This window comes from Apodemus sylvaticus, chromosome 10 (assembly GCF_947179515.1).
Source record: "Apodemus sylvaticus chromosome 10, mApoSyl1.1, whole genome shotgun sequence".
Classification (NCBI taxonomy): Eukaryota; Metazoa; Chordata; class Mammalia; order Rodentia; family Muridae; genus Apodemus; species Apodemus sylvaticus.
The window spans coordinates 54325349-54352773 of NC_067481.1; the positions used below are offsets into that span (position 1 = coordinate 54325349).

The following is a 27425-nucleotide window of genomic DNA, read 5'->3' on the forward strand; positions in this document are numbered from 1 at the left end:
GAAATACAACTTAACTACAGAGCAATCTTGTTTTATCACAAAGCTATATTTAAGAACCTTAATGACTTTTTTTTTCCTGTGAACTTGAGAAATTCTGAGAAATATCAAAACTGTTGATGACAAAAAACTTGGAAGACTTGTAGCTAACGGTTTCACAACTAGATCTGGAAAAAAGCCTTGCTGATTAAGAACACTGGCTGCTCTTTCATAGGACCAGAATTTGCTTCCCAGCATCTACACTAGGTGGACCAGACACACCTGTGTATGTGTCTGTACACACACACACACACACACACACACACATTACAGAGGAGGAGGGACATATACACGTAAATAATAAATCTTTTTTAAAAAATTACAATTAGGCTGGGCAGTGGTGGCGCATGCCTGTAATCCCAGCACTCTGGGAGGCAGAGGCAGGCGGATTTCTGAGTTCAAGGCCAGCCTGGTCTACAGAGTGAGTTCCAGGACAGCCAGGGCTAGACCCTGTCTCAAAAAAAAAAAAAAAATTACAATTAGGCTGCTCTCACTGAACAGACTTTGGAATGAGATGCTATGCTGAGATCAGCTATCCTTCAATGTATTAAAATCTCTCAGCGACTGGAGCGATGACTCAGCAGTTAAGAACACTTGTTGGTCTTGCAGAGAACCCGGGAATAGGAACTGGTATTGACCCCACCCCACCCCCAAAACCAAGTTCTCAGCACAGAGGAGATTTAGTTGCCCCAGAGAGACAAAGGGCAGGGAATAAGAGACAAAGACAGGAGATACAGGATGAGGGAGAAGAAGAAAGGGTGTATGTCTGGGGGCAGGGGGATGGACACAAAGGACTACCTCTGGATAGAAAGGAGACGGACATGGCCCATAGGCAAATGGCAGTTTATAAAGGCACAAGAGGAAACCCCGTGTTAGGATAAGATGTTTAATTTTAATTGGGCATGTCAATTAGGTGAGTCAAAGGAGGCTTTTGATTGGTGGATTTCAATACTTTGATAGCTGGTCCTTAATAGTTGGCTTCAGGAAGGCAAAGTGACCAAATAAAGGACTAGACCTTGGTGGCTAGCTTCAGGAATGGAATCTAACAGTTGGTTTTAGCAAGGAAGAGGGAATGGGGGAGAAGGACAAACCCAGCCAGAGCCATGTTTGCCATGCTCAGGGTGGCTAGAGTCTCTTTCACTAGGTTTGACTCCCAGTCAAAACTACACCTATACCAGATAACTCACAACCTCCTGTGGTAACTACAGTTTCCAGGGTTCTACAGAAGCCTCTTCTGGCTTCTACAGGTATCCACATACATGCAGTGTACATGCAGATAAGCAGGCACATACACATTTATTAAAAAAATCTTCTTTATTTTGTGTGCATTGGTGTTTTGCCTGCATACATGTCTCTGTAAGGGCTTTGAATCTTGGAGTTACAGATAGTTGTGAGCTACTATGTGGGTGCTGGGAATTGAACCCTGGTCCTCTGGAAGTTCAGTCAGTGTTCTTAACCACATATTTTTAAATTTGTAATCGCCTCTTCAGTTTCTCCAACTTAATTATATATACCATTTTCTTTCTTCAGAATTTCCCTTCATTGTTTGTCTACAAGTTCATTTGAAGCTTCTGGTTTTTCTCTTTTTCCAGTAAAGGAACAAAGCCCTTCCTTTCCCAAACTGTTTCTGATTCTGTTACTTTGAGACAGGGTCTCACTGGCCCGGAACTCAATATATCCACCAGGCTGGCCTTGAACTCACAGAGATCCGCCTGCCTCTGCCTCCCAGAGTGCTGGGATTACAGGCGTGCGCCACCACCACCCGGCCCTTTCTGAATCTTAAACATCCTCTTTCTTTTTAACTTTCAAAATGAAGCCCCCTCACCCAGAGGAACTTTCTCTTTCCTTCCTGCTTGGCTTCCTTCCTTTAAAATTTGAACATCTTCATTAAAAATCCTTCCCCTTTTGAACAAAATGTTCTATACTTCTCCCAATTCCTTCACCAAACTGCAGCTTTAACTTCCTTCCTGGGCCACTGTGCATTTATAATTACACATGCTAATTAAAGTTTGACACCTTCAACAGACTCAAATACACCAAACAATTTAGAGCATTTCCAGTTAGCATATGCTTTTATGAAAAATAGATACAATAACTCAGGAAAGAATCCGTACTAACAATTCTAATTTATCAACAAATTTAAGTCATGGCATCTGTCAAAACTGCCTTAGTCACAGGAACCATGATGCATCTGAGCTAACTTTATAGTCTTAATTTTATGTAAATGCTCAATTGTCTGTAGCTGTTTTTAAACAGAATTTCTTAGAGGGCTTTACCTGCCTACCTTGTAGACATATCATATTATGGGAAATGAGCTGTAACACTAGGAACCGGTAGAAATCTCCATTGCCCCTGCCCATGGAGGGATCTCTTTGTCTTCGACTCCTTTTATTTATGTATGTGTGTGTTTGTGTGCACTTGTGTGCACACTCATGTGTGCCACAGTCTGCATCATAGAGAGCAGCCGACAACTTGCAGGCATTGGTTCTCTCCTTGCACCCAGTCAGTCCTAGGGACTGGACCCAGGTCACCAGGTGTAACCGCCAGGGCTTAGCTACAAGGGCCTCCGTCCACTAAATCATCTCATGGACCCTTGTCTCACAGTTCAGGGGACTCCTACTTAAGCAAGGGCTCTATAATGCTAAACATGATTTCGCTGTTGGTGAAATTGCAAGCTATTGGAGCCACTCTAGAAATAACTGTAGAGAATTTTCACAAAGCTGAAACACTCCTTGTCACACGCCCAAAGGACTGGACATCCTCCTTCACAGATGCTTGCTTCATTCCAAGTCCACTGCTTTTGTAGTCACAATGGCCAGGAAATAGAAACAGCCTAAGTGTTCTTCAACTGAAGAATAAACAGAGAAATTGTGGTACACACACATATATATATACTATGCAACGCTATTAAGCTGTAAAGAAAAATGAAATTATGAACTTTGTGGATAAATGGATGGACCTAGAAAATATTGTATTGAATGAGGAACCCAGACCCATAAAGTCAAAAGTCACATATTCTCTCTTACCTACGGATCCTAGCTACAAGTCTTCACACATGAATCTATAGCCTGGCAGAACTGCAGAAGTCATGAAAAGATAAAGGACCATGGTAGCTCTAGAGAGAATAGTAGGACATAGGTGCTGTGAGGGGAAATGGGAAAAACCAGGCTGGAGGATTGACTGGCAAGGTGTGAGGGAGGGCAGTGCAGAGAGGAAGGGAAGGGGGAGAGACAGCACTGTTTTAAAATGGTTTTTAGAAAGCCGAAAGAAAGTTAAATAATTTTTTTGGGAGTCAATGATAGAGTGTTTATTCATCATGCAAGAAGCTGTTCCACTTCTAAAACAAAGACCTCAGAAAAGCAACCTGGACAGAACCTTGTCAACTCTCACTAACCACCGGCTATTGTACTCTTTGCCAGTGGGGGAAGACTGAGATTTTAGGCATAAATAACAGACATAGCCTCAGGGCATTGGATTCCTAAGGTCCCATCCAGGAACCGGCTACGGTCTACCTGTGTTAGGGGAATGGGGAATGCGTGTCACGCAATTCTAAGAGCAGTGCTCATTTGAACCCATTGGTTGCCTTCCTTCAAATGTCAGACAACAGAACCCCAAACAGAAGGACAACTACAGGGGTGGGCCTTTGGCTTTTACTAATTGCCCTTCACTATGGACCTACTCACAGATGAATCATGGGAAGACAGCATTTTCATCTTAGACAGGTTCATGATACGGGTGCTGCACTAAAGGCTGGTTGCAGTGAAGTTTCACTTCAAACTTTCATTAATTGATAAATTAGACATTATTTTGGAATGCTTAACTTTTGCTAAAATTTAGATTTGATCCAAGGATATAGTATACCACTTTTCACACTTAATTTTAGGCCCCATATTAGAAGTAGGTTATAACCCCAGCAATGGGCACAGAGACACCTTGTTGGTAGTATTATACTATATCAGGGGCAGAGCAGGGCATTCCTTTATAAAGGTCCATCCTAACTTGGTGCCCCAAACTTGTCTTATGCCTAGGGCTCATAAAACTCAAATTAAATCAACACATGGAAAGAGGAACACAAGGTCTTGCGGACCCCCATGCCACCCACAGACCTGCCCTTCAGCGCATGACCATAGATACCTGCTTGTCACTATGACAGATGGGAGAGAAAAGCCAGCCTGTGGCTCCAGTGGCAGGTCAGTGTCCGTGGCTCATTATTAGCAGTAGAGACCACTGGGATGTCCGAGGCTGTGCAGATCTGGCCCCATCCCTCACTGGACACAGCACTCTGGACAGCTGGTCCCGCCACTCGGGTCTGTTACGAGTTGGTATGTATGGGACACCCTCCCCCACTGCCACCTTGAGTAAGGAGAGCTGGCCTTAAGGGCATGAGCAGTCCCTGCACCTCATCTTCCCAACACAGTGCAGCTGACCCTGATTGCACTGCGAGAGCTGGCCCCACCCCTCCCGAGCTGTGGCTCTTAGAAGAGTGGGCCCCAGCTGACCAGCTCAGCCACCACCCTGGCCCAGATCCAGGATTCTGAAGTGATCCACCCTAAAATCTATGTCATCTTTGAATGGTTGGGATCGTGAAAGGGCCACCCTGCTATTCCAACGCTGCAGGATCTCCACGATGCGGAACAGCACAGGGTAACTGGACGAGTCCTGACATTGGTGTTATCACAGAAGCTACAGCTTCCACGATGGCATGTTTTCTGTGCTATGTTTGGTTGCTGTTTGTGTGTTATTTATTTTGGAGGAGGTTGCAAGGGCAAAGGTTGGATAGGAGGGTGTTGGGTTCCATAGCTGCCTGCAGCTATTACGAAGTGGGTTTCTGGAACAGAAGCTGAGGGATAAATAGGGAAGGGAAGGGGCGAAAAGAAGTATGGCTAAGACAATATTCACTGATCGAAGCCAGAAACTTTAATGGCGCCAGACCTTTTAACAGTTTGGGCAAACCCTTCCCTCCAGACTCCGGGCTAAGTTCCGGTGGAAGTTGTCTAGCTTCTCTTGGAGGTCCTCGTCTTGACTGCTCCGGCAGCTGGGTGGGTCACCTGCTTAATTCAGGAATTCCCAAACCTGGAGGAACAATGAACTTAACCTTTACTTCGAGCACTCCACCCTAGGTGGAGCAGGATCCTGGCTATCTGGGAGAAGTTAACCTTGACCAAAGTCAAACTCTGACCATGTGCGTGACTGCCCCAATACGGCTCTGTACTGGAGGGGATGAGCAGGACTGAGTTACATGATGTGAAACAAGGAATCAATAAAAAGAAAAAAGTAGAGGTTACATTTTCTTTTCTTTTTTTTTCTTTCTTTCTTTCTTTTTTTTTTTTTTTTGTATTTGGTATTTTGGAGACAGGGTTTTTCTTTATAGCCCTGGCTGTCCTGGAACTCACTCTGTAGACCAGGCTGGCCTCGAACTCAGAAATCTGCCTGCCTCTGCCTCCCAGAGTGCTGGGATTACAGGCATGCGCCACCACCGCCCGGCCGAGGTTACATTTTCATCACCAAAATATAAGAATAGTAAGGTAATGAGCTATGAAATTAATTCTCCCTAGTATTGCTTTGAAAATATACCCCTAGGCTATTAAAAGAAATTCCAAATCCATCCCAAGGCATTGTGTAACTTGAAGTCTTTAGTCATCATCTATAGTCAGCTTACTCCTCTTCTTATCTGACCCCAACCAAATAAACGCCAGTGTTTCTCAACTCTTCTGCTAGAGGCAATTTTTTCTCCTACTTCTGTGCACACAGGATTGGTCAAAACATTTTGCCCAAATCAGCTTTGACAGCACTAACTCTTCCTCCTGTTGACAGGGACCCTATGTTGACCATAAGCACTTCATTCTTAGACAGCCTTTGAACCTTTGCTGCTTTCTTATCTCCTTCAGTACATACACCCAGAAGACATCTAAGCAGGAAATAGGAAATTTCCAGTTCTGTGAATATTTCAGGTAAATCTCCAACTGCACCAAGCACTTGTCACCCAATTCTGTCAGCTCAGCACAAAGTCGGGTCGATCTTTGTTCCAACTCTGATGAGACCACTGGGGCAGCATACTAAAGATCATTATGTTCGGCAAAAAGTGACACAATTTTGGAAAAGATTGGCTTACACATGAGTTTTCCTTCACTATCTTTGGAGACAGTACTGGGTCTGACTTCTATCTCCTGGCCTACCTTTAACACTGCTTTTAGAATACTACCACCAGCTACACCTCCCTTAAAGTCAACACCTTCACAGCCAGGTTTGTTGACATCAAATGACCAGATAACAATGAGACAGGGCTCTGAGGTAAAGTCTATTGGTGGCACAGGTATCTTCCTCACTATGTTCTCACAGACAACTTCAATATTGTGCTTCCGCTGAGCAGAAATTGGAATAATTGGTGCCTCGTCTGCTTACCGCTCCTTGCACAAATGCAAGAATTTGCTCATATTGTTCCTTAGCCTGACTTTCTTTTACCAGATCAATTTTATTCTGTAAGATCAAAATATGCTTGAGTTTCATGATTTCTATGGCAGCCAGGTGTTCGGAAGTCTGGGGCTGAGGGCATGATTCATTACCAGCTATCAACAGAAGAGCTGCCTCCATCACTGCTGCACCATTCAGCATCGTGGCCATCAAAATATCATGGCCAGGACAGCCAACAAAGGAAACATGCCTGACTAATTTGAAGTTCCTGTTGGTCGCTGGGATGTCTGTAGGAAACTCATCTGGTGTACTGCTTCCACATGAACTATAACATTCTGGTCTAGGACAACTTGGGTCATCAAGTTTATAAATCTTAGCATTAGCATATCCAAGCTTGATGGCAATGTTTCTTTCTAGCTCATTTTTGAATCTGACAGTGTGAACTCCAGAAATAGCCTTCACCACAGTGAACTTCCCATGAGCTACATGACCAATTGTACCAATATTAATTGTAACTTGTCTGCTGATAACTTCATGTGAAAGTGGTGTCAACTTAGTAACATCCAATGTGGCGAGATCCTGTTGGGAAAGATGTGGCTGCCTGAGAGTCACTCCAACCTCACCCCCAGCCATTTTGCTCAGAGAGAAAAGAAAAATGCTCTGCAGCTGCCTGACATAACGTAGGCCCCCTTGTACATAAATATTTTTTATGTTTACTTGTATAGACATAGCTTAACATACTATAAACATATATGTGCATGTACATATGCACACACATGTGTTTTGAATGAAGTTAAACTACTTGCTGTAATGATAGCACCTACAGCCATAAACTAACAAAAACCCCAGTGTCAGGCACAAGAAATCTCCCTTTGAGTTATTGATGAAGAATCCAAGAAGCTCCCAAATAATTCAGGCTGTTGCTATTGCCTTTGGTTGCCTCCCAGAACTTGAAGGCAAGATCCTATTACTGAAGACACCACACATTTCAGACCCAGGAGGAAGAGACCTGGAAGCCCCCTCCCCAAGCACAAGCTCCCAAAGTATCTGAAGGAGCTCTGCAAACAGCCAAAGGAGAGAAGCAGACAACAGCCAGGCCCAGGGGCAAAGCCTATGGACAGCAACAATTACCAGGTTGGCAAGATATTTCTAAGAGTGCAATATCTTGGAGGTAACCAACCTAAGGCCCACTCACTAGGAGGAAATTCATGCCCGGTATTACAAATCTAGCTCACTACTCATGAGCAGTGAAGTCCTGGACCCTAGAGGAGAACATACTATTACCACTTCCCCCAATCAGTATAAATCCTAACTGCATTCGAAATACCTGTCCTTATACCAACAGATAGGTGTAAATGTAGTGCTCACCCCTTATCAAAAAGCTTTTTTCCTTTTATCTATCTATCTATCTATCTATCTATCTATCTATCTATCTATTGCAGCAGACAAAGATCATTACAGAAATTCAACACTTTTCAAAATGCTATGGAGATGTCCATCAGAGATGACTACTCACAGATTATAGTTGATTGACAGTCTTTATTCTGACCAGCTAGAACTAGACTTGGGGACCCAAGTGTAGCACTGAGTGTGCAGAGCGCAGAGTTTCTGAAGGCAGAAACCATGTTCCTGCATCTCACTAGGCAATCGCAGCAGAAGCTGGGGCAGGGGTCTCGGGGTCAGGGAAGCTTTGTGTCAGAAAGCAGCTTGATAGAAACTAAGATAAGCAGTTAGCAGGAGGGGAAGGTTTGCCCCAAGAAACAGTTTAACAGGAACTAAAGTAGGCTATCTCCTACTAGGGCTATCTCCTATTAGTTTAGTAGGGACATCCTCACCTAGGGTTTCTAGAATGGAGTTGGATAGTTTTCCACTGTGTTCTCCATCAAGGAGACCAGATTCTGGTTAAACTTGAAATGGCCTCAGCAAGATCACAAGATGAAGAGCCTCTGAGCTGTCACAAAAATGCAGAGCAATTGACCATGGTGTGTCCAACCCTATTGTTACATCTACAATATAACCCCACACCTAAGCCTCAGAGAACACCACAGAAGAGGGGAGATTATATGAACCAGAGGACCAGGATTTCTGCTGCAAGAGAGTGTCATCTATGTGTGACGCAGGGAAGCATCTATGTGTGGTGTATGTAGACATACAATATTCATGGTAACCCAAAACAACCAGGCATGAGTCTATTCACAGTCACTCAAAACAACCAGACATGAGAGAAAGGTGTATTGCCCATGAGACCTGGAACATCACAATAAACCTCCCATACCAAGAACTATTCTGGACCACACTAAGGTAAAATCTTCTGACTCCTCAATCCAAAGGCTAACCTTCCCCATTGAAAGCCTGCCTAGAAAGCCTGGCTCAGCAGTTAAGAGTACCAACTGGTCTACCTAAAGGTCCTGAGTTAAATTCCCAGCAACCACATGGTGGCTCACAACCATCTGTAATGAGATCTGGTACTGCCTAAAGACAATGACAGTGTACTTACATACAGGCAATAAACAAATCTTTTTTAAAAAGCCTCACTTATGAAAGAAGGAAAGAGAGAGGGGGGAGAAAGAAAAAAGAGAAAGGAAAGGAAAGGAAAGGAAAGGAAAAAAAAACCTGCCTAGACCTGTACTTGCAGTATATGTTGTTGCCCATCCAGCAAAAATTAAAATTCAAAGGTTATTAAAAGGTTTTAAAAAGTATTACATGCCATCTAGAAGACTTGAAATAAAAGTAGAAAGAAAATGTGTCAGAAAATTGGCTCTGCAAACCCCAGTAAAAAAAAGCCAGAGTGGATATAATAATATCAGAGTATAATTCGGAACAGGCTCAGTTATGAAGCAAAAGGTGAACAGTATATAATAATAAAAATGACAATTTAGGGCCAGAAAGATGGCTTGGCAGGCTTAAAAGCAAACAAACTCATTGAGCAAGCCTGACAACCTGAATTTGATGGCCAGAAGCCAGAGTGGAAAGAGAGAGCAGAGGACTCCTGAAAGTTGTCCTCTGACCTCTACACATGCACGCGTGCGCACACACACACACACACATGCACACACACACACATGCACACATGCACACACACAAATAACAATAATTATTAATTTTAAAATAATTAATTTAACAAGACAAGAAAATTCTTTAAAGTGGATACCCCTAATAAATCCACAGTATTTTCAAGTCCTCATGCAACTTCACCAATTCTATATGCTGTCACGGGCCAAAAACCAGACCTCCACACAGTGAAAGAGACTACAGCTGCATCAGGAGGTGTGATGGCTGAGCTTGAGGTCAGCTTGACTACATCTGGCAGCAATTAATACCCAAGCTGGGCCTGCCTGTAAGGATTGGGTTATTTGAGTTGGGAAGACCAACCCTAACTCTGGGCCACACCTTCTTGCACAGCCCACGTTAAAGGACACAGAGGAAATGAGCGGCAGCTTCTTGCCTGCTTGCCTGCCGTCACTCTCGATGGTAAGTTCGTCTACCCTCCTGCTAAGGCGTTCCTCTCCTGGAATTAGAATCCACGTATCTGGACTTCCAACCAAGAGAGAGAAGGCCAGATGCTCTCTTAGAATCCTCTAGGACTCCTAGATCAGGACTTCAGAGACCACAGAACAATTACTGGATTCTTGACCTGTCAGGAGATAGAAGACAGGCCGCACTACAGCCTGTAAACCACTCTAATAAATCCTGTTATAATGTGTAGATATTATTTTGTCAGTTCTGTCTCTCTAGAGAACCCTGGCTAAAATAGCATGTCTTCAAATAATAATGGAATTAAGTTTGAAATCAAGAATAAATTAAATTATATATCCTTAAGGAATCTACAGGCCAAATAGTCTCAAGAGAAATTTAGAAACTCTTCTGAAATGAACTAAATGAAAGAATAGCACATCAAACTTGTAATACAGAAATTCTTAGAAATATACCATTGTTTATAATAAAAATAAGAAAGTTGGGGCTGTAGAGATGGCTCAGTGGTTAAGAGCACTGGCTGCTCTTCCAGAGGACACAGGTTCGATTCCTAGCACCTACATGGCAGCTCACAACCATCTCTAACTCCGATTCCAGGGACTCTGACATCTTCTTCTGGCTTCTGTGGGCATTGAATGCATGTGGTGCACAGACACACATGCAGGCAAAACACCCACACTCATACAATAAAATACATCTTTAAAAAGTAAATAAGTAAAAAGAAAAGAAGTAAACTTGGCTTTAGCGGCTTCTGCTGGCCTTGTGAGCTGCAACACTTGAGAAGAGGAGCAGCTCGCCTTACCTCACTGTTGGGAAGATTGAGTCATGGCTGCTTTCCCCTTTACTTTGAAGCCTATGGTGAGCTGGCATATCATGGAAGATGCATATGATAACAGAAGCCCTGGTTTCACAGAAAGAAGCAAAAAGGGGGAAGACATGGCTATGGTCCTATTGTCCACATCAAGAGCTTGCCTCCAGTAGCTGGAAGCCTTTCCAGGAGATTCCATAGCTTAGGTTTAGCCAGTCCCCAATTAGCACTACATGCTGGAGACTAAATAAGTCTCTAACATATTTCTTTTGTACTCATTTTTGATGGACACCTAGGTTGGTGCCATAGATTGGCTGTTGTACCACCGCAAACACTGTTGCACAAGTTTCTCTGTTACATGGTGACTCAAACTGCTTTCAGTATGTACCCAGTAGTGCACACCTGGATCACATGGTACTTCTCAGTGTTTAGACACTTTCCCCATGGTTTCAGTAGTAACTGAATCTACATCACATTCCCACTGTCTTAGGGTTTCCATTGCTGTACAGAGATGCCATGACCACAGCAACTTTTTTTTTTTTTTTTTTTGGTTTTTTTGGATTTGGTTTTTTCGAGACAGGGTTTCTCTGTATAGCCCTGGCTGTCCTGGAACTCACTCTGTAGACCAGGCTGGCCTCGAACTCAGAAATCCACCTGCCTCTGCCTCCCAGAGTGCTGGGATTACAGGCGTGCGCCACTACCGCCCAGCTTTTTTTTTTTTTTTCACAGCAACTCTTATAAAGGACAGCGTTTAATTGGGGCTGGTTTACAGGTACTGAGGTTCAGTCCATTATCATCAAGGCAGGAGCATGGCAGCATCCAGGCAGACATGAGGCTGGAGGAGCTGAGAGTTCTACATCTTGTTCTGAAGGTGAACAAAAGACTGTCTCCCACGTGGCTAGGGAGTGTCCCAAAGTCCAGCTCCACAGTGACAGACTTCCTCCAATAAGGCCACACCCACTCCTACAAGGCCACACCTCCTAATAGGACCACTTCCTGGGTCAAGCATATTCAAACCACCACACCCATGAACCACAAATAAGGTGTTGCTCCACATCCTCACCAGCATTTGCCATCCTGACTAGGGTGAGAGGGACTCTCAGAGCAGTTTTACCTGTTTCCCTGATTGCTAAGGATTCTGAACACTCTTCACATGTTTATTGGCCACCTGTACTTATTTGGGAAACTGTCTGATTTGGTTGGCTGCGTCTTGGTTGGATTGTTTTCCTTTAATGTTTACTTTTGAGTTCTTTCTATATGCTGAGTATTAATTCCAGGAAGATGAATCACTGACAACTTTTCCCACATTCCAGAGCCGACTTTTCACATTAATATTAGTTTTCCTTTGCTATGAAGAATCTTTTGAATTACATGAGTCTAATTTTATCAATCCTTCCTATTATTTCCTGGGCTATTAGAGTCCTTTTTAGAAAGTTCTCGCCTACCTGGAAGTGTTTTTCTCTAGTACTTTCAAAGGGTCACACCTTACATTAAAGCCTTTGACCTGCTTTGAATAGATTTTTGTACAGAGAGAAAGATGGGCACCTAGTTTTCTTCTTCTGTGGATACCCAGTTTTCTCAACACCATCTATTAAGGAAGGTAGCTTTCCTTGGGCACTGTAATAGTTAATCTTGTCAATTTGATGGCATCTGGAAACAACTAAGAGGCATACCTCTGGGTGGGTGAATCTGGGAGGGAATTTCCTGAAAAAAAATAACTTAGAGGAAAAAAAAAACCCCTTCCTTAGAGTAAGTGCCACTTTCTAGCAAGTTACCCAGATGAAGTCTGAGGAAAAAGGACTGCTGCCTTCCTGCATTTTTAAAAAACATTAAGTTTCTTCTATGACAATTTCATACATGCATACAATGTGTCTTGATCATATTCTTCTATCCTACTTTGCTTTCTGCTGCTGTGATAAAACCCATTAAGGAGGAAAGTATTTAACTTACATGCTCTATCCATGGTCCATCAATGAGGGAAATCGGGGCAGGAACTGAAGGCAGGAACCTGGGGGCAGGAACTGAAGCAGAGGCCGTGAAGGAGTGCTGCTTGCCCATGCTTTGCTCAAACTGGATTTGTTTGTTTTTTGTTAGTTAGTTTGTTTGTTTGTTTGTTTTTGATGTTTTGGGGACAGTGGCTATCCGTGTAGCCCTGGAACTCACTAAGTTGATCAGGCTGCCCTTGAACTCAGGGAGATCTGCTTGCCTCTACCTTACAAGTGCTGGGATTGAAGGTGTGTGTCATCATGCCCAGCTCAGCCAACTATCTTATACAACCCAGGACCACCTGACCAGGGGTGGCACCAGCCCCAGTAAGCTGGGTCCTCCCATATCAGTCATTATTCCAGAATATGTCTCCACAGACTTGGCTACTGGCCAATCTAATGGAGATATTTTTTTCTCAGTTGAGATACTCTTCCTGGATGACTCTGGCTTGTACCATGTTGACTATAAACAAAGCAAAAGGAAGCAAAACTAACCCCTCCCCGCTCCCAGCATTACCCACTCCTTACTGTCTCATACTGGACACACCCACCCTTCTTCCCCACCCACCCTTCCTACTCTCATAATTTTTCCTTTACAATCATTCTGTGAGATTGATATATGCATATATGTATTTTGATCACATCAATTGCTTTTCTTTCTTTTTTCATATGCCCCACTGAATTTGAGTAGGATTGCTTGCACGTGCATGAAGGTAAAGCTACTTACTGGTTCATGGGCAGCTCACCATCAGCTACACCCCTGAAGAAAATGACTCTTCATCTCCCAGCAGCCATTAATTATCAAAGGCCCCTCAGCTTGATCATGGGTTTTATCACAACAGCAGAAAGCAAAGTAGGATAGAAGAATACGATCAAGACACATTGTATGCATGTATGAAATTGTCATAGAATAAACTTAATATTTTTTAAAAATGCAGGAAGGTGGCAGTCCTTTTTTCTCAATTTGGGTCTTCTTTTCTTTTGTCAAATCTCTCTCATCTCTGTCTTCTCTCTCTCTTCTCTCTCTTTTCTCTCTCTCTTCTCTCCTCTCTCTTCTCTCTTTTCTTCTCTCTCCTCTCTCTTTTCTCTCTTCTCTCTTCTTTCTCTCCTCTCTCTCTCTCTCTCTCTCTCTCTCTCTCTCTCTCTCTCTCTGCCTGTCTCCCTCTCTCCCTCCTCTTTTTGTGTGCCAGTGCCTACGGAGTCTGAAGAGGCCATTGGAATCCTTGGAGCTCTAGTTACGGACAGCTGAGCCACTCAGTGCGTTTGCCGGGAACTGAACTCAGGTTCTCTGAAAGAGTAGCAAGTGCTCTTAACCACTGAGCCATCTCTCTAGCACTCACCCACTTTCTTTTTTATCAGTTTAGCTAAAAGTTTCTTTTGTATCTTATGTTACTTTTTATTAAAAGTTTTTAAATTTAAATATAATTACATCCTCCCCTATTTTCTCCCACATGGTTCCCACTCCTTCTTATATTGATGGCCTCTTTTTCTTTGGTTATTATTGTTACATTTTGTGCATAAATGTATAAATATACCTGCTAAGTCTATTTAGTGTGACTTGAGTATATATGACCACTTGGAATTGGATAATCAATTAGGGGTTCATTCCTGGGACAGGCTAATCCTCCGTCAGTAGACTTTAGCTGCTGTGGTTCTTGGTCTAGTGGTGGGGTTTCATGAGATTTCCTCCTCCTGAGTCAGCATGTTTATTGATATTGTCATTGATCAGGTCTTGTTTAGGCAGCCTCATTGTTGTGGTACCATGGATGTATCAATAGTGTTCCTGTCATTTATAGGATACAATCTCACAGCAGACTTCCTGTCTGCTCTTGCAACCTTTCCACCCCTCATCCAAAATGTCCCCTAAGCCTTCAGTCTAGGAGTTGTGTTGCAGATGTATCTGTTAGGACTGGGGTCCCCATGATCCATTCATCTCTGTACTATGTCCAGTTGTGATTTTTCTGGGTTGATTTTCATTTGCTCTTTCTGTAGCTTTTGTTACTTCTCAGAAGTCAGCACCACATACATTGGACACAAGATCCAGAATATCTGAGCTGGATCTAGCCTGAAAGCCTCCTTCCTGTGGTCCAGCTTTTAGAGTACCAAAAAGTATTGTGCAAATTGCCAAGGGACACAACCAGTAGCCCTATCCATCCGTGACACCTATGAACTATAACAATGACCAGTGTGGCAAGATATCCCCAAGAATGTAATAGTGGCACACATACTTTTTAGTAACCAACAGCTCTCTAATTGGACGTAAGGCCCACTCAATAGGAGGGAAATCATGCCTGGTACTAGAAACCTAACTGACCACTCAGGGTTAGTAAGGATACAGATCCTAGAAGAAAGCCTGCTATTGCCACCTCACCAGACAACATAATTCCTGACTGCATTTTAAATGTATCCCTATACCCACAGGCAGATAAGTGTAGTTATAACTCCTTATCAGAGAAGCTTCCCTTTGCAGCAAGAGAAATGGAAACCATTATGGAAAACCACACCTTGTCAGTTGTCTTACCCTTTCAAAGAATAAACTCCATTTCATTCATTCTTTGCATTTTTTAAATTTCATTTTATTTCTTCTCTGGTCTTTTTTCCCTCTATCTGCTGATTTTGCGTTTGGCTTGTTTTTTGTTTTGTTTTGTTTTGTTTGTTTTGTTTGTTTTCTAGGATCCCAAGATGCATCATTAAGTTATTTATTGAGATCTCTCTAATTTTTTAGCATAGGAATTTATAGCTATAAGTTTCTTAGATATTCCATTGTATCCCACAGATTCCAGTATGTTTTTTAACATCATTAAATTCTGAGAACTTTTAAATTTTATTTTGCTTGCTTTCTTCAATGGCCCAATCATTGTTTAACAGTATGCTAGTCCATCTCCATGAATTTGTATGTTTTCTGAAGATATTGACTTCTGCCTCCCAAGTGCTGGGATTAAAGGCATTATGATGCCTGCACACTTACTCTTTCTATTCAAACTGGTTTGGCCATTCAGAGCCTTTGCTGTTTCCATATGAATCTTCGCATAGTTTAGTCTATTTCTGTGAAGGCTGTCTATGACACTTTTATTAGCTCTGTTTTGAGGAGGGTTGCATGCCATAGCACATGTGTGGAAGTCAGAGGACAGTTTGAGGAGGTCGGGTCTCTTCTTCCATCACGTGGATCCTGGGGATTGAACTTGGGTCATCAGCATTGGCAGCAAGCACCTTTTACCCACTGAGCCATCTTGCCAGCTTGTGTCAGTGGAATTTTGAGAGGGGTTAACTGAATAGGTAGCTTGCTTTCAGCAACATACTCTTTTTCATATTAATACTGCTGTTCTAAAAGCACGAGATGTCTCTCTATGTTCTAGTGTATTCTTTGATTTTTAATTCAGTGTTTAAAGTTCCCACAATATGAGTCCATTTACCTCCTCAGTTATATTGATTCCTTAGGAGGGATTTTATGTAGATATTGAGAATGGGATTGTTTTCTTGATTTCTTTCTCCACATGTTCACTCTTAGCATATTGAAAACAGAACTGTTGCCGGGCAGAGGTGGCGCATGCCTGTAATCCCAGCACTTGGGAGGCAGAGGCAGGCCGATTTCTGAGTTCAAAGCCAGCCTGGTCTACAGAGTGAGTTCCAGGGGAGCCAGGACAACACAGAGAAACTCTGTCTCAAAAAACCCCCAAAAAACAACAACAAAAAAACAACACAGAAAAGAGAACTGTTAGGGTTAGGGTTAGGGAGTTGATTTTGGATCCTGTAACTAATTAAAATATTAATAGTTTATGATGGACTGTTCACTGAGTAAATTATTTATTTCTGTGGTACTGAAAATGGAACCCAGGGCCTTGTGCACTTAGTCAGGCTAGAGAGCCTCCACCCCTGAAGTATTATCACCATACATGACAGAAAGCCTGATGCATTTATGTATATGGTCATGCCATCTGCAATTAAGGAGAATCTAAGTTCAACTTTTCTATTTGCCTCCTTTTTATATCTTTCTTTCCCTGTATTACTATGGCTAAAATTGGAAGCACTGTGTTGAATAAGAGTGAAGAAAGCCAAAATAAATGCTTTCGTCTCACAAGTGGTTTTGAGTGTTTTCTCACAGCAACAGAAAGCAAACTAAGACTGTCTCCAGCTCGCTGATCTCTGTCTGCCTTGTTCGTGTGTGTGTGTGTGTGTGTGTGTGTGTGTGTGTGTGTAAACTTTGTGTATACCTTCCTTTCTACCTTCTTTGTTTATTATCTTTATTCCTTGGGAGATTTTGTCTTCCCTTCCAGCTCCTTTATTATATATTTGTTTTCTTTTTATTTCATTTTTGACAGCATCTTCTTATACCGCTCAGGCTGGCAGCCATCTTGCAAATTCTTAAATGTTGGGACCACAAGCATACACCACCATCTCTGGCTTCCATTTTACTTTAATCTTTTTTTATTTCACATGATCTGTGTGTTTCTTTGGAATTCTACAATATCTGCTACCAAGGAATTTACCATACATATGTATGTGTGTATGTGTGTGTGTGTGTGTATGTGTGTGTATGTATTATATGTATGTGTATATGTATTATATGTATGTGTATATGATTATATGTATATGTATATCTGTGTGTGTTTGTATGTGTATACATATATCCTAATACACCACGTGTGTATCTGTGTGTGTGTGTGTGTGTGTGTGTGTGTGTGTGTGTGTGACATGAATGCCTCATGCTCAGGGGGGTCAGAAGAAAGCACTTTATCCCCTGGAACTGGATGACTGTGAGTTGCTGTGACATGGGTGCTGGGAACTGAACCCAGGTCCTCTGAAGGAGCTCTTAACCACTGAGCCCTCTCTCCAGCCCCTGTTCTGCTGTCCTAAGTATGCAACCCTTTATTTGTATTTATTTGACCATTTCATTCATAAACTCTCTTCTGTGGTTCCCCTCTTCCTCCTTCATATAAACCTAATTCATTTTTTCTGAGATCCTTATTTCCTTTTACTGACTGTATCTCTGGTCCTCTTTTCTAGTTCACTGATGTTTTTCCAAAGCTGGAGTTTGAGCCCAGGGCCTCCCACCTGCTAGGTAAACGCTCTGCTGAAGCTCATGCCCCAAGCCTATGTCATTAGGTTTGGTGTCTGTGTTTATTAGTTGCTTTCTTGTATGTAGACTTTTTCTTAGTCTTTCTCAGGCTTCTAGGGGGAAAGGAGAAATTGGTGTTCTGAGACAGGATCTCACTTTCAGACCGGGCTGGCCTCAACTATCCAATCCTGCCGTGGCCTTCCACCTGCCGGCATTGGAACATGTGCCCCCAAAGCCTGACTCTTGCCAGGCATCGTGGGTTTGATTGAAGCTTATTCCAGTTAAGCTGCTCTCAGTCCTTAATAAATTATCTATGGCTGCATATGCATCCTCCTCAGGGCTGCCTCAGATACTCACATACTTCATTTCTTTTCAAAAGTATTTTTAGATTTATTTATTTTATGAGTGTTTTCCCCCCACATGGATATGTGCTGCATGTGTTCCTGATGCCCTGCGAGGTCAGAAGCAGGCATCAGATCCACTGGAACCAGAGTTACAGATGGTTGTGAACCACCATGCCAGGGCTGGGAACCAAAGCTGGGTCCTCTGCAAAAGCAGCCAATGTTCTTAACTTCTGAGCTATCTCTCCAGCCTGTCTCATATTTTCTTTCTAAATCACTTAACATTTTTCATTTTGATTTTTGTTACATCTGAAATGATTTTTAAAAAAATGGTATGAAGACTATCTGTTGCCTCAAGTCTTTTAGGATGAACCTTTTGTGTTTATTTCTAACTCTCTGATCGTGCTCAGAGCACCATCCCCTCTCATAACTAGTTGAAGTCTTACTTATGGGCAAATTCTTTGTGTCTGCTATTTATTCTCCAAGCATCTGTGATTCCTGGCTGGCTTGTCCTTACTACAATCCTTAGTCTTAACATCAATGCATCCTTTCTGAGGTCCTGGTTGTCATCGAGTTCTGAGCTGTAAGCCTATATTAGCCTTTACCTGTCTGCGAAAGTTCCTTTTGTTTCTTGTGATGACTATAACAGGCCAGGAAGTTCATCCAGTGCTTTTGAAATACTTAATGCTGATGTAGTCCAGTTCTTAGTGTGCAGAGCCACAGATAGTTAATCAACAGCAGTAATCCTATGTAACAGAGAACTGGCTGACAGAATAACCGGCCTACGCTTATAAATAACACAGTGGGGCTTCTAACTGGATCATCTGGCCCAAATCATTCAGTTCTCACCACCAGTTCCTAACCACCAATGACTAGACAACTCATAGAAAGCATATTTCTCTTTTTTACTCTAAAAAATAACTTGACAATAACAGGATGTACATTGTACACAGTGTCAGCGTTCTAACCACCATACCACATTCCTCAGATACCATCCTTTATCTATCGACCCCTTACAGTGCTAGGGAAAAAAAAAACGCCCCCAGATGGTGGAGATACCAAGACAGAGTGATTACCAACACCAGATGTCAGGTTTGTGGAACTGAGGCATCAGTTGAGGGAAGCGGACTCAGCTGGCTTTGCCCAGCTCTATTTCACAGACCCAGCGGTAAGGCCTCTGGCAAACATCGTCATTCCAACGACCATCATCGTAAGAGAAGTGGGCGCAGTCCTCACCTCCTCCTAGACCGTGTCCGTGCCAGTTATCCGGCTGCTGTGGCTTCCAATTCCTGAAAATAATGAGCTGTGAGCCCCGGAAGACCAGGTTGTCAACCGTGTTACTAGAAGCTCCCCCTAAACCCCTGGGGTCACTAAAGATGCTGAAAGATAAGGCAGTCCAAGGTAGAGGTGGGTGACAAACGTACTTGAATCCTGTGTCAAAGTCGGTCCCGTCCACCCATCTCCAGGGCCCATTTTGATCCGTTAGGCCCATCCAGGTGGGCACAGGGCCCTTATGCTCCTCAATAAATTTCTGATGGGAAAAAAAAAATAGGGGAAGAGATGAGTTCTCTGTCTAACAGACAACATGCAGAAGACCCGACCGAGGCCACACCTGCTCCTCCTGGGAGTTGACCACCACCAGGTGAGAATTCTCCAGCTGACAGTATTTGTCAGCTTCAGGCCAGGACTTCTCAGACTGAGAGAACCAGTAGCAGCTGCCTTCGTGCTTCGTCCAGTGAAGGGGGCAGCAGGCCATTTCCGAGCCTGAGGCATTGGAGAGGGTAAGAGGCTAAGGTGCATCAAAGTGTAACATGAGCCATAAACTAGCGAGACCCATGCCCTCCTCACCGTTGTTCTTGAGGCTGGCCAGCTGGCATGTCAGGGCCTTCAAGTCCTTCTTCAGCTGTTTCATGCTATCAGTTATTTCAGACAGATCTGGGGCACAAGACAGGAGTGAGAACAGCGCTCTAACTGTGGCATCTGCTTGGGAGCTCCTGGTGCTCAGAAGTCTTACAACCCAGTCTGGGAACGGCTCCACACACTGCGCATGCCCAGTCAGGGGACTTCGCCCGCACACTGCGCATGCTCACACCTCCTGCCAGGGCTCAGGGGAACCTCAGCCTCACCTGTTTTGAGAGCCTCCTCCCTCTTCTCCACTGCACTCTCCAGAGAAGTCACCTTCTGGCTCAAGCCTCGGCCTGGAAGGGGACAGTTAGCACCAGGGACCCGCTTTCACCCACACCCTTCAGCACACTCCAGAGACCAGGGTCTCTCACCTGCCTGCAGTTCTTGCCTGTGATCCTCCACCTCCACTTTCAGAGAACTGATCCCTTCTTGCAAGCTGTCACCTGCAGAACAAGGGACCAGAGCTCAGGACTGTCCTCCCTACCCAGCCCACTCCAGCCCAGAACCCCGAGAGCCCAGCTCACCCCTGGAGTCCAGGGCCTGGACATCAGCCTTTATCTTGGAGGTGGTGTTGTCTAAAGTGGCTCTCAGGGTGCCTAGGTCCCTCCTTAACTGGGCATCTGGCGAGGACGACAGGATGATCAGAACCAAGATTTCTCAGGTCTACGCTGTGCCCGCGCTAGGCAGGGCTCTTTGCACACAGAGTGGCTCTCTACCTCACAGAGACCCACTGCTGTTACCCACCATGGCACATGCCTAAACCCACGCTGAGGGGGTGAGGGGGTGCGACTGTAGAACCCAAGCACAGCAACAGGTGACAGGGCCAGCAGCTGTCGGACCACGGGTCCTCCATGTCCCCACCACTGCTCTCATCTATTATCAAGTCACCATCCAGTCCCGCCCGCTCCTTCAGCTTGTCCTCGGGGTGGCCCTCGCTGCTGTCCATCCAGGCCCTCTGCACCAATCAGTGCCCTGGTCCTCTCCTCCGCCCCGCCCACACTCGCTGTGATTCCTCTCTTCCCTGCAACCCACTTTGGGATCCAATCACGGAGACAACCACCAGCAGCAGGAGGCTGAGGCCCAGGGAGAAGAGGAGGAGGTGGGTCCACGAGAGGATATTCCACAGCGAGCACTGGGGAGGAGCTGCTGAGAGAGAAGGGGGTGTCAGATTAAGTGGTCTAGAGTCGTGGCTCTCAACCGATGGATTTTGATCCCTTTGGGGGCGGGATGAGGCTTCCCCAGAGGTCACATATCAGAGATCCTGCATATTAGTTTTATACATTAAGTTTTATAACAGTAGCAAAATTACAGTTGTGAAGTAGCAATGAAAATAATCTTAAGATTGGGGGCTACCATAACATGAGGAACTATATTTAAGGGTCACGGCATTAGGTTGAGAACCACTGTGCTCGAATTGTGAAAGATACAAGAGGTTCCAAGGACCTTCCTAGAGGTAATTGTTTGCCTCTGGTTATGCTGAGAAGGATTTGGGTGGGGGTGCCCTAGCCTCTCACCTTTCATGGACCACACAAATGCTCACCCGCAGAAGCCTCCCATCCTGTCATGTCATGTCATGTGCGCAAGCGTGGGAATGCACAGACATTATACACACACAGACAGCGACAATGGCGCTCTGTGAGGTTCTACATCAGAACTGGACAAATGCAGCAAGGACACAGAGGTAGCTGGGGACAGCCAGGCCACCATCCGGCCCTTAGCCTCTGCATGATTGTATATACAAAGGGTGGGCTACTCCAAACCCAACTACACCCCGTGTACACCTCCCATACCCTTCCACGTAACACAGGCAGCCAGGTCGCTCGAGTCTCCCTGTCCCTGTCTCGCTGAGGACCTTGTATGTGCAATGCAATAGGGCCTCGGAGTGGGTCTGAGAACATTGGTGCATGGGGAGGCACAGCAGCGCAAACCCGGATGGACATACTTAGAGCAAACTTTGGAGACTCTGTTCCTCCTTTCCTGTCACCTTTTCTCATCTCCTGGTTTTTCTCCTCACTCTCCAAGTTCTGGAAGTTTTCATATATCATTGTCATGTTTTGGGGACAGTCAGAACTGCAATGGAGAGACGGGTTCAGTTAGGGTATAGTTCTAAGAAGGGTCAAGACGCATGGTGGAGCTGGGGCAGGGCTGTGGCTGGAGTCAGGTCCCCTCTTGAGAACGAGCCTAGGTTGTCATAAGGATGGAGACAGGCATGAGTTTGCAGCTGAGGCAAACGTGAAGTCAGAACTGGGTCAGCCTTTGAAGAGGAGTGCAGCCGTGGCTGAAGTTGGAGGTAGAGTTGGAGCTAAGGACTTTCACCTCTCTGCTACTTTGTGGCTCGTGCAACCTTGGCCAAGGTGAGAAAGTATTTGAAAGACAACAGCATTCTGTCTCTTTGGGTCCAAAGGATGTCTTTCCTGACCACAGAGCAAACACACAAATACCCTCAAACACTACTTCCAAATGCCCTGTGTAGAAAGGCGTTCTTCAATTTATTTTGAGAAACCTGATATACGGTGTCTACCTTCTCTCTTCTGAAAGGCCCATGCCATGTTTCCATTCTGAGGGATCTGAGATGCTCTCATACAAAGGAAACTGGTTTTTGTCTAGCCTGTCATTTCAGTATGATAGCAAATCAGATAGGTTTTTATTTGTATCATATAATCATTTATTTGTACTTATGGCACGTGTGTATGTGCACATGTGTAACATGATACACATGGAAGTCAGAGGCTAATAAATAGGGTTGGTTCTCTCCTTTCAGTGTGGCGTCCAGGAACTGAACTCAAGTCATCAGGGTTAGCAGCAAGCTCCTTTACCCAACAGCCATCTTGCTAACCCAACAACCTATTTTGTTTTGTTTTTAATAATGTCTATCAATATCTCAAGAACCAATTTGACCATCTGGAATACATCATCTTCAGAACCTTTCTTAACATTTTCATGGCTACCTACAAATAAGTTAATATTTTTATGTGTAGAAAGAATAAATAGCTAAATTTTCATGATGGTTTATGGTTCAAAGATATAAAATATAAATAACTTAGAACTCTTTTTTTAATACTATAAATGAACAACGTCATACTGTTCTTTGGAATATTTGCAAATAAAAATTTGCAATGTTAACACTTCAAACAACAGTGAAATGTTAACACTTAAAAAAAAAAAGTGTTTTTTGAACAGCTGGGTGATGAGGCTGAACCTGACCTGGAATCTCATTCTGAGACTGGCATCAGTGCCCCGTCAGGAGCATAGAAGGAACTGGGCCCGCTCTTGCAATAAAACTGGAAGTTAAGACCTAAGCGTGGGTACTTTGGTGTAGGACTTGTAAGAAGATTTATTTTGCATCTGAGATTGGAACAGGTTAGGGTTGAAGTAGGAGCTAGGGTTAGAACTGCAGTAGAGCGCTGTGCTCAGTCAGTAAGGTGCATGCCAGGCAAACATGAGGACTGATGTTCCATCCCCAGAACCCATGTGATACAGCTGAGCATAGGGCTGGAGGGATAGCTCAGTGGTTAGAGCATGTAATGTTCTTGCAGGCAACCTGTGTTGGCTCCCAGGTCCCACATTGGGCAGCTCGCCACAGCCTGTGACTCCAGCTCCAGGGAGATCCAGCTCCTCTGGCCTCCAAGGGCACCTGCACTCACATGCACACACCCAAATACAGAGAGCCACATGTACATATAATTCAAATAAAGAAAATGCTAGGCATGATGTCTGTCGTGCTGGTAATCTCTGGAGAGACAGAGACAGCTGGAGCACTGATGTTTGCAGTCAGGTCAGCCCAGCCTAATTAGCAAGATCCAGCTCTGTAAGAGACTCTAACTCAAAACAACAAAACACACAGAAAGTGGGACAGGGAGGTGGCATCACACAGAAGATGACAGTGCTGATGTGCAGGCATGAGGACCCAAGTCTGGAGCTCTAGTGCCCACGTAAAGGCTAGAAGTGGTGACACACTCTTGTAACCCCAGTGCTTGTGGGAATGGGGTAGAGAGAGAGGTCATGAGAACTCACCAGGAGGTGGACTAGCTTAAAAGACAATCTTCAGCTTCAGCGAGAGAACGTGCCTTAAAAGATAAATAGAGATAAAGAAAGATACTTGACGTCAGCTTCTGTCCACCACATATGCACACACACACACACACACACAGACACACACACACACACACACACACACGCATGTGAGAAATAAGGTAAGCATCTCCTGAGGAAATGCAGCCAGGTTTGTTCTTTGGTCTTTGAACTTGTGTGTTTTAGTTAAGAACTATATGGTTTGGATCTAAAATATCTCCAAAAGTCTGTTGAGCAAAGAACTGAGGTTAGGGATAAGACTAGAGTTAGGATGGAAATCAGGTGGGGACTGGGCCGAAAACAGGGTGAGTTTGAGTCTCAGTCTGTCCAGGGATGGCGGAGGCCACAACCGGAACTAGAACTCCCAAGTCTCACACAAACCCCTTCTATATCTGCATAGAGTGCCCTGCCCCACCCTGGCCCAGTTACCTGTGTGAAGTCTTGGCTTCCCTGTGCAGCAAAGACCATAGGCGAGAACTCAGTCAGGGTGGAGAACCATATCCCGGAAGGCTGGCGTGTGGGAGGGACCAAGCAGAAGCCTCGTACATGTCAGAGTTCATCCAGCCCTCTGTGTCCGAGGCCCAATGGCCCCTTCTCCTTTGAGTCTTGAATGGTCTGTTTGGGGAACGCCCAGACTGCTCAGCTTCTGACAGCCAAGCCTGAGTGAGTTGGAACTTGAGTGTGAGTAAGGATTACCAGTGTGAGGACAAGATTCACTCCCATCCCCAGTGTGTGCCGCCCCAGATTCCTCTTTCTTGAGCCTTCTAGGACTTCCTCATTTTTCACTTGGTGGGAAGGGGGATTACAACAGACTGGCGGTCTGTTTTCTTCTCCTATGACTCTTATCTTCATTTGCTTCCTGCCCATGACTTTCCAAGAATTTCGGAGTCTGTCATTGAACACACTACACAAGAGGTCACTCACTGTTCATATTCAAAACCCGGTGTGACTCCCTGACCTCTGATTCTGAGGATCCTAGCCACTAAGACCCATCACCACACCCCTCACTCCACCCAGGATAGAGAGAGATAGAAACCATGTCCTCACCAGACATGGAGAGAAGGGGTAAGAAAGGAAAGCATTCTGTCTTATTAAGCAACAATTCTGTGCCGGGGATATTGGAATAGGCGTTTGGTTCCCACTAGAGCTCTAAGACACAATGTGGATGACGGAAGGAAAGAGCTGTAGGTCAAACAGACACTCTCCAACCCCAGCCTTGCTCTCTGTGCCTGCTCAGCCTTCGCCACGGCCCTGTCAGCACACGGCTCCTCAGAACACATATCCCTTTCAAGTAGAAACCCGACTATTGAAAAGTAAAGCACCTTCAGGTGTTTTTTTTTTTGTTTATTTTCTTTTGTCCTTATTGTTTTCCATGTCAAAAGCGCTGTTGTCTGGAGACTTACTTGTTTTTACTGAATCAGGACCATATGTGTAAGGACCATTGTACATGGCCAGTCATGAAATACGCTTGGTTTGGTACCATTGCTGGATCACAGCTGCCAAAATGAAATTCTGTCCCTTTGTGACTTCTGACTAAAGCAAGAACCACAAACAGCATTTCAACACACCTTCTCACATTCGGTGGAAAATCATGTCTTCCCCCTTTTCCAAAGAACTGAAACAGAAGTATAATGTTCCATCTATGCAAAATGATCCAAGTGTGCAGGAAGAACTATGTCATCCACACTGAATAAGCCCAGCAAGAAAAGGCGAATGGCACAACCATCCGCGTGGGCATTCACCCCAGAAAGGTGGGTATCACAGGCTAACACTAGACAAGGGCCATAAGAAGATCCTGGAGAGGAAAGCCAAGTCCCGGCAAGTGGGGACGGAGAAGGGCAAATACAAGGAAGAGACGATCGAGAAGATGCAGGAGTAGACACGCTCACGCGTGGCTTTCATTAAAGACTGCTTAAGTAAAAACAAACAAACAAAACAAGACAAAATCCTCTGAGTTCATCAGCATCTCTTTTCATCCATTCCGCCATTTAGGTATTCGTGGTTTCCCTACTTAGGTTCATGATTTCCCCCTCTCAGTTTTGTTTTATTTATTCTGCAACATTTTGATGAGTCTGTATTTTGGTTAGAGCTACAGCTCGGATCTAAACAGCTGCTATTGGGAGTAATGAAACCTTTTAGAGGTAGACGAGTGGGAGGCTTTCTTGCCATGGAGTTGTGTGAGATCCCAGCCCTTTCCTCTTTCTTTTTCTCCATAACCAGGAACTGGGCAGTTTTGCTGCCACATACTCCTGACATGTACAGCCCTGGCATGGGCACAATGCAATGGAACCAACCATAGGCAAAACCACAGAAAACCTGACTCCAAATAAGGCTGTGCCTTTTATAAGCTAATTGTCTTGGATAGTTTCTATAGGGCAGAACACTGGCTAATGCAGGTTTTTGCAAGGAAATGATGAAACTGAATGGGAGAGGGGAACCCACCCTTTGGAAAGGATGGGGAAGACAACAGGGGGGAGACCCAACATGGTATCAACCAGCCTGTGATCTACAAGTTTGAACTATAAAGGCTGCCCATGATCATAATGGTTTCATTCTAGGGAGATGATGGTCACCCCAAATCTGTAGATCACATTCAAAGAATATAGTCATTTTCGCAATATAAATTCTGCCAATTTGTAAAGATAAGAGTGTTTTGCATCTTCTTGTGTCTTCTTCAGCTTTCTTCCTTCAGTGTTTATAGAGGGCACGTGGTGCTTGTGCTCACAGATAGGCACTAGCGAAACCAGGCAACACATGCCTATCTCTTCAACGGAGGAGATGCATATCCGTTTCCGACCAGAAGGCCATGGGTGGATGTGGTTAATAGCCTGGTGATCTGTGCTCTCTGTAGGGCCAGGCCACACCCAAACCCCCAGACTCCAATCTTATCTGATTCTGCCTCCCAAGGCTTTTATCTTGAGTACTGTTGCTCAGTCAATAGAGCCAATCTCTAGGGGGAGATGTCACGTGTACTTTGTAGCTTAGTGACCCCTACAATACCTGTATGACTTAGACCACACTCCATTCCCCCCTTAAAGCTATAGATCCAGTCTTTATGGAAGAGGTCACAGGTACTGTGCTAAAGAATTTCAGTGTGTCACATCTTAAACTTTATTGTACACGTGGGATTGAAAAAAAATTGGAAACTTTTTTTTCCAAAATTGCACTGTACTTAAATGTCTAAAATAAATGGCCCTGCATCAGACTCTAGAAGTTTGATATAGTCCTGCTAACTGAGTTGTGTTGAGCTGGATTTCCTTTCTGTTGCACACAGATTTCTCATGATCTCAGTCTGCTGGCAGTAGCACAGGGAGCCCACAAGTTTTCACAGAGGAGGT

The 27425-nt window shown here is 44.3% G+C and overlaps 1 protein-coding gene and 2 pseudogenes across 5 annotated transcripts; 1 reads left to right on the plus strand and 2 right to left on the minus strand.

Moving 5' to 3' along the window:
• Window positions 1–5686: 5686 nt before the first annotated feature.
• Window positions 5687–7080, minus strand: LOC127694296 (eukaryotic translation initiation factor 2 subunit 3, X-linked-like; annotated as a pseudogene).
• An 11915-nt stretch (window positions 7081–18995) lies between these two features.
• On the minus strand, window positions 18996–24809 carry LOC127694297 (C-type lectin domain family 10 member A-like). Of its 5 annotated transcripts, none has more exons than XM_052195826.1 (11): window positions 24517–24805; window positions 24031–24083; window positions 21959–22086; window positions 21049–21159; window positions 20541–20636; window positions 20388–20459; window positions 20238–20309; window positions 19960–20046; window positions 19724–19875; window positions 19536–19642; window positions 18996–19400 (listed from the first exon to the last, which is right to left on the minus strand). In XM_052195826.1, exons 3-11 carry the CDS (start codon window positions 22065–22067, stop codon window positions 19241–19243), a joined length of 966 nt encoding a protein of 321 aa, XP_052051786.1. In that variant the 5' UTR covers window positions 22068–22086; window positions 24031–24083; window positions 24517–24805; the 3' UTR covers window positions 18996–19240. The 5 variants fall into 5 exon arrangements, with proteins under 5 accessions (XP_052051786.1, XP_052051785.1, XP_052051788.1 ...); XM_052195825.1 differs by having other exon boundaries at window positions 21049–21162; XM_052195828.1 differs by having other exon boundaries at window positions 22001–22086; window positions 24517–24804.
• Window positions 24810–25591: 782 nt separating this feature from the next.
• On the plus strand, window positions 25592–25966 carry LOC127694915 (60S ribosomal protein L26-like; annotated as a pseudogene).
• The last annotated feature ends 1459 nt before the right edge of the window (window positions 25967–27425 follow it).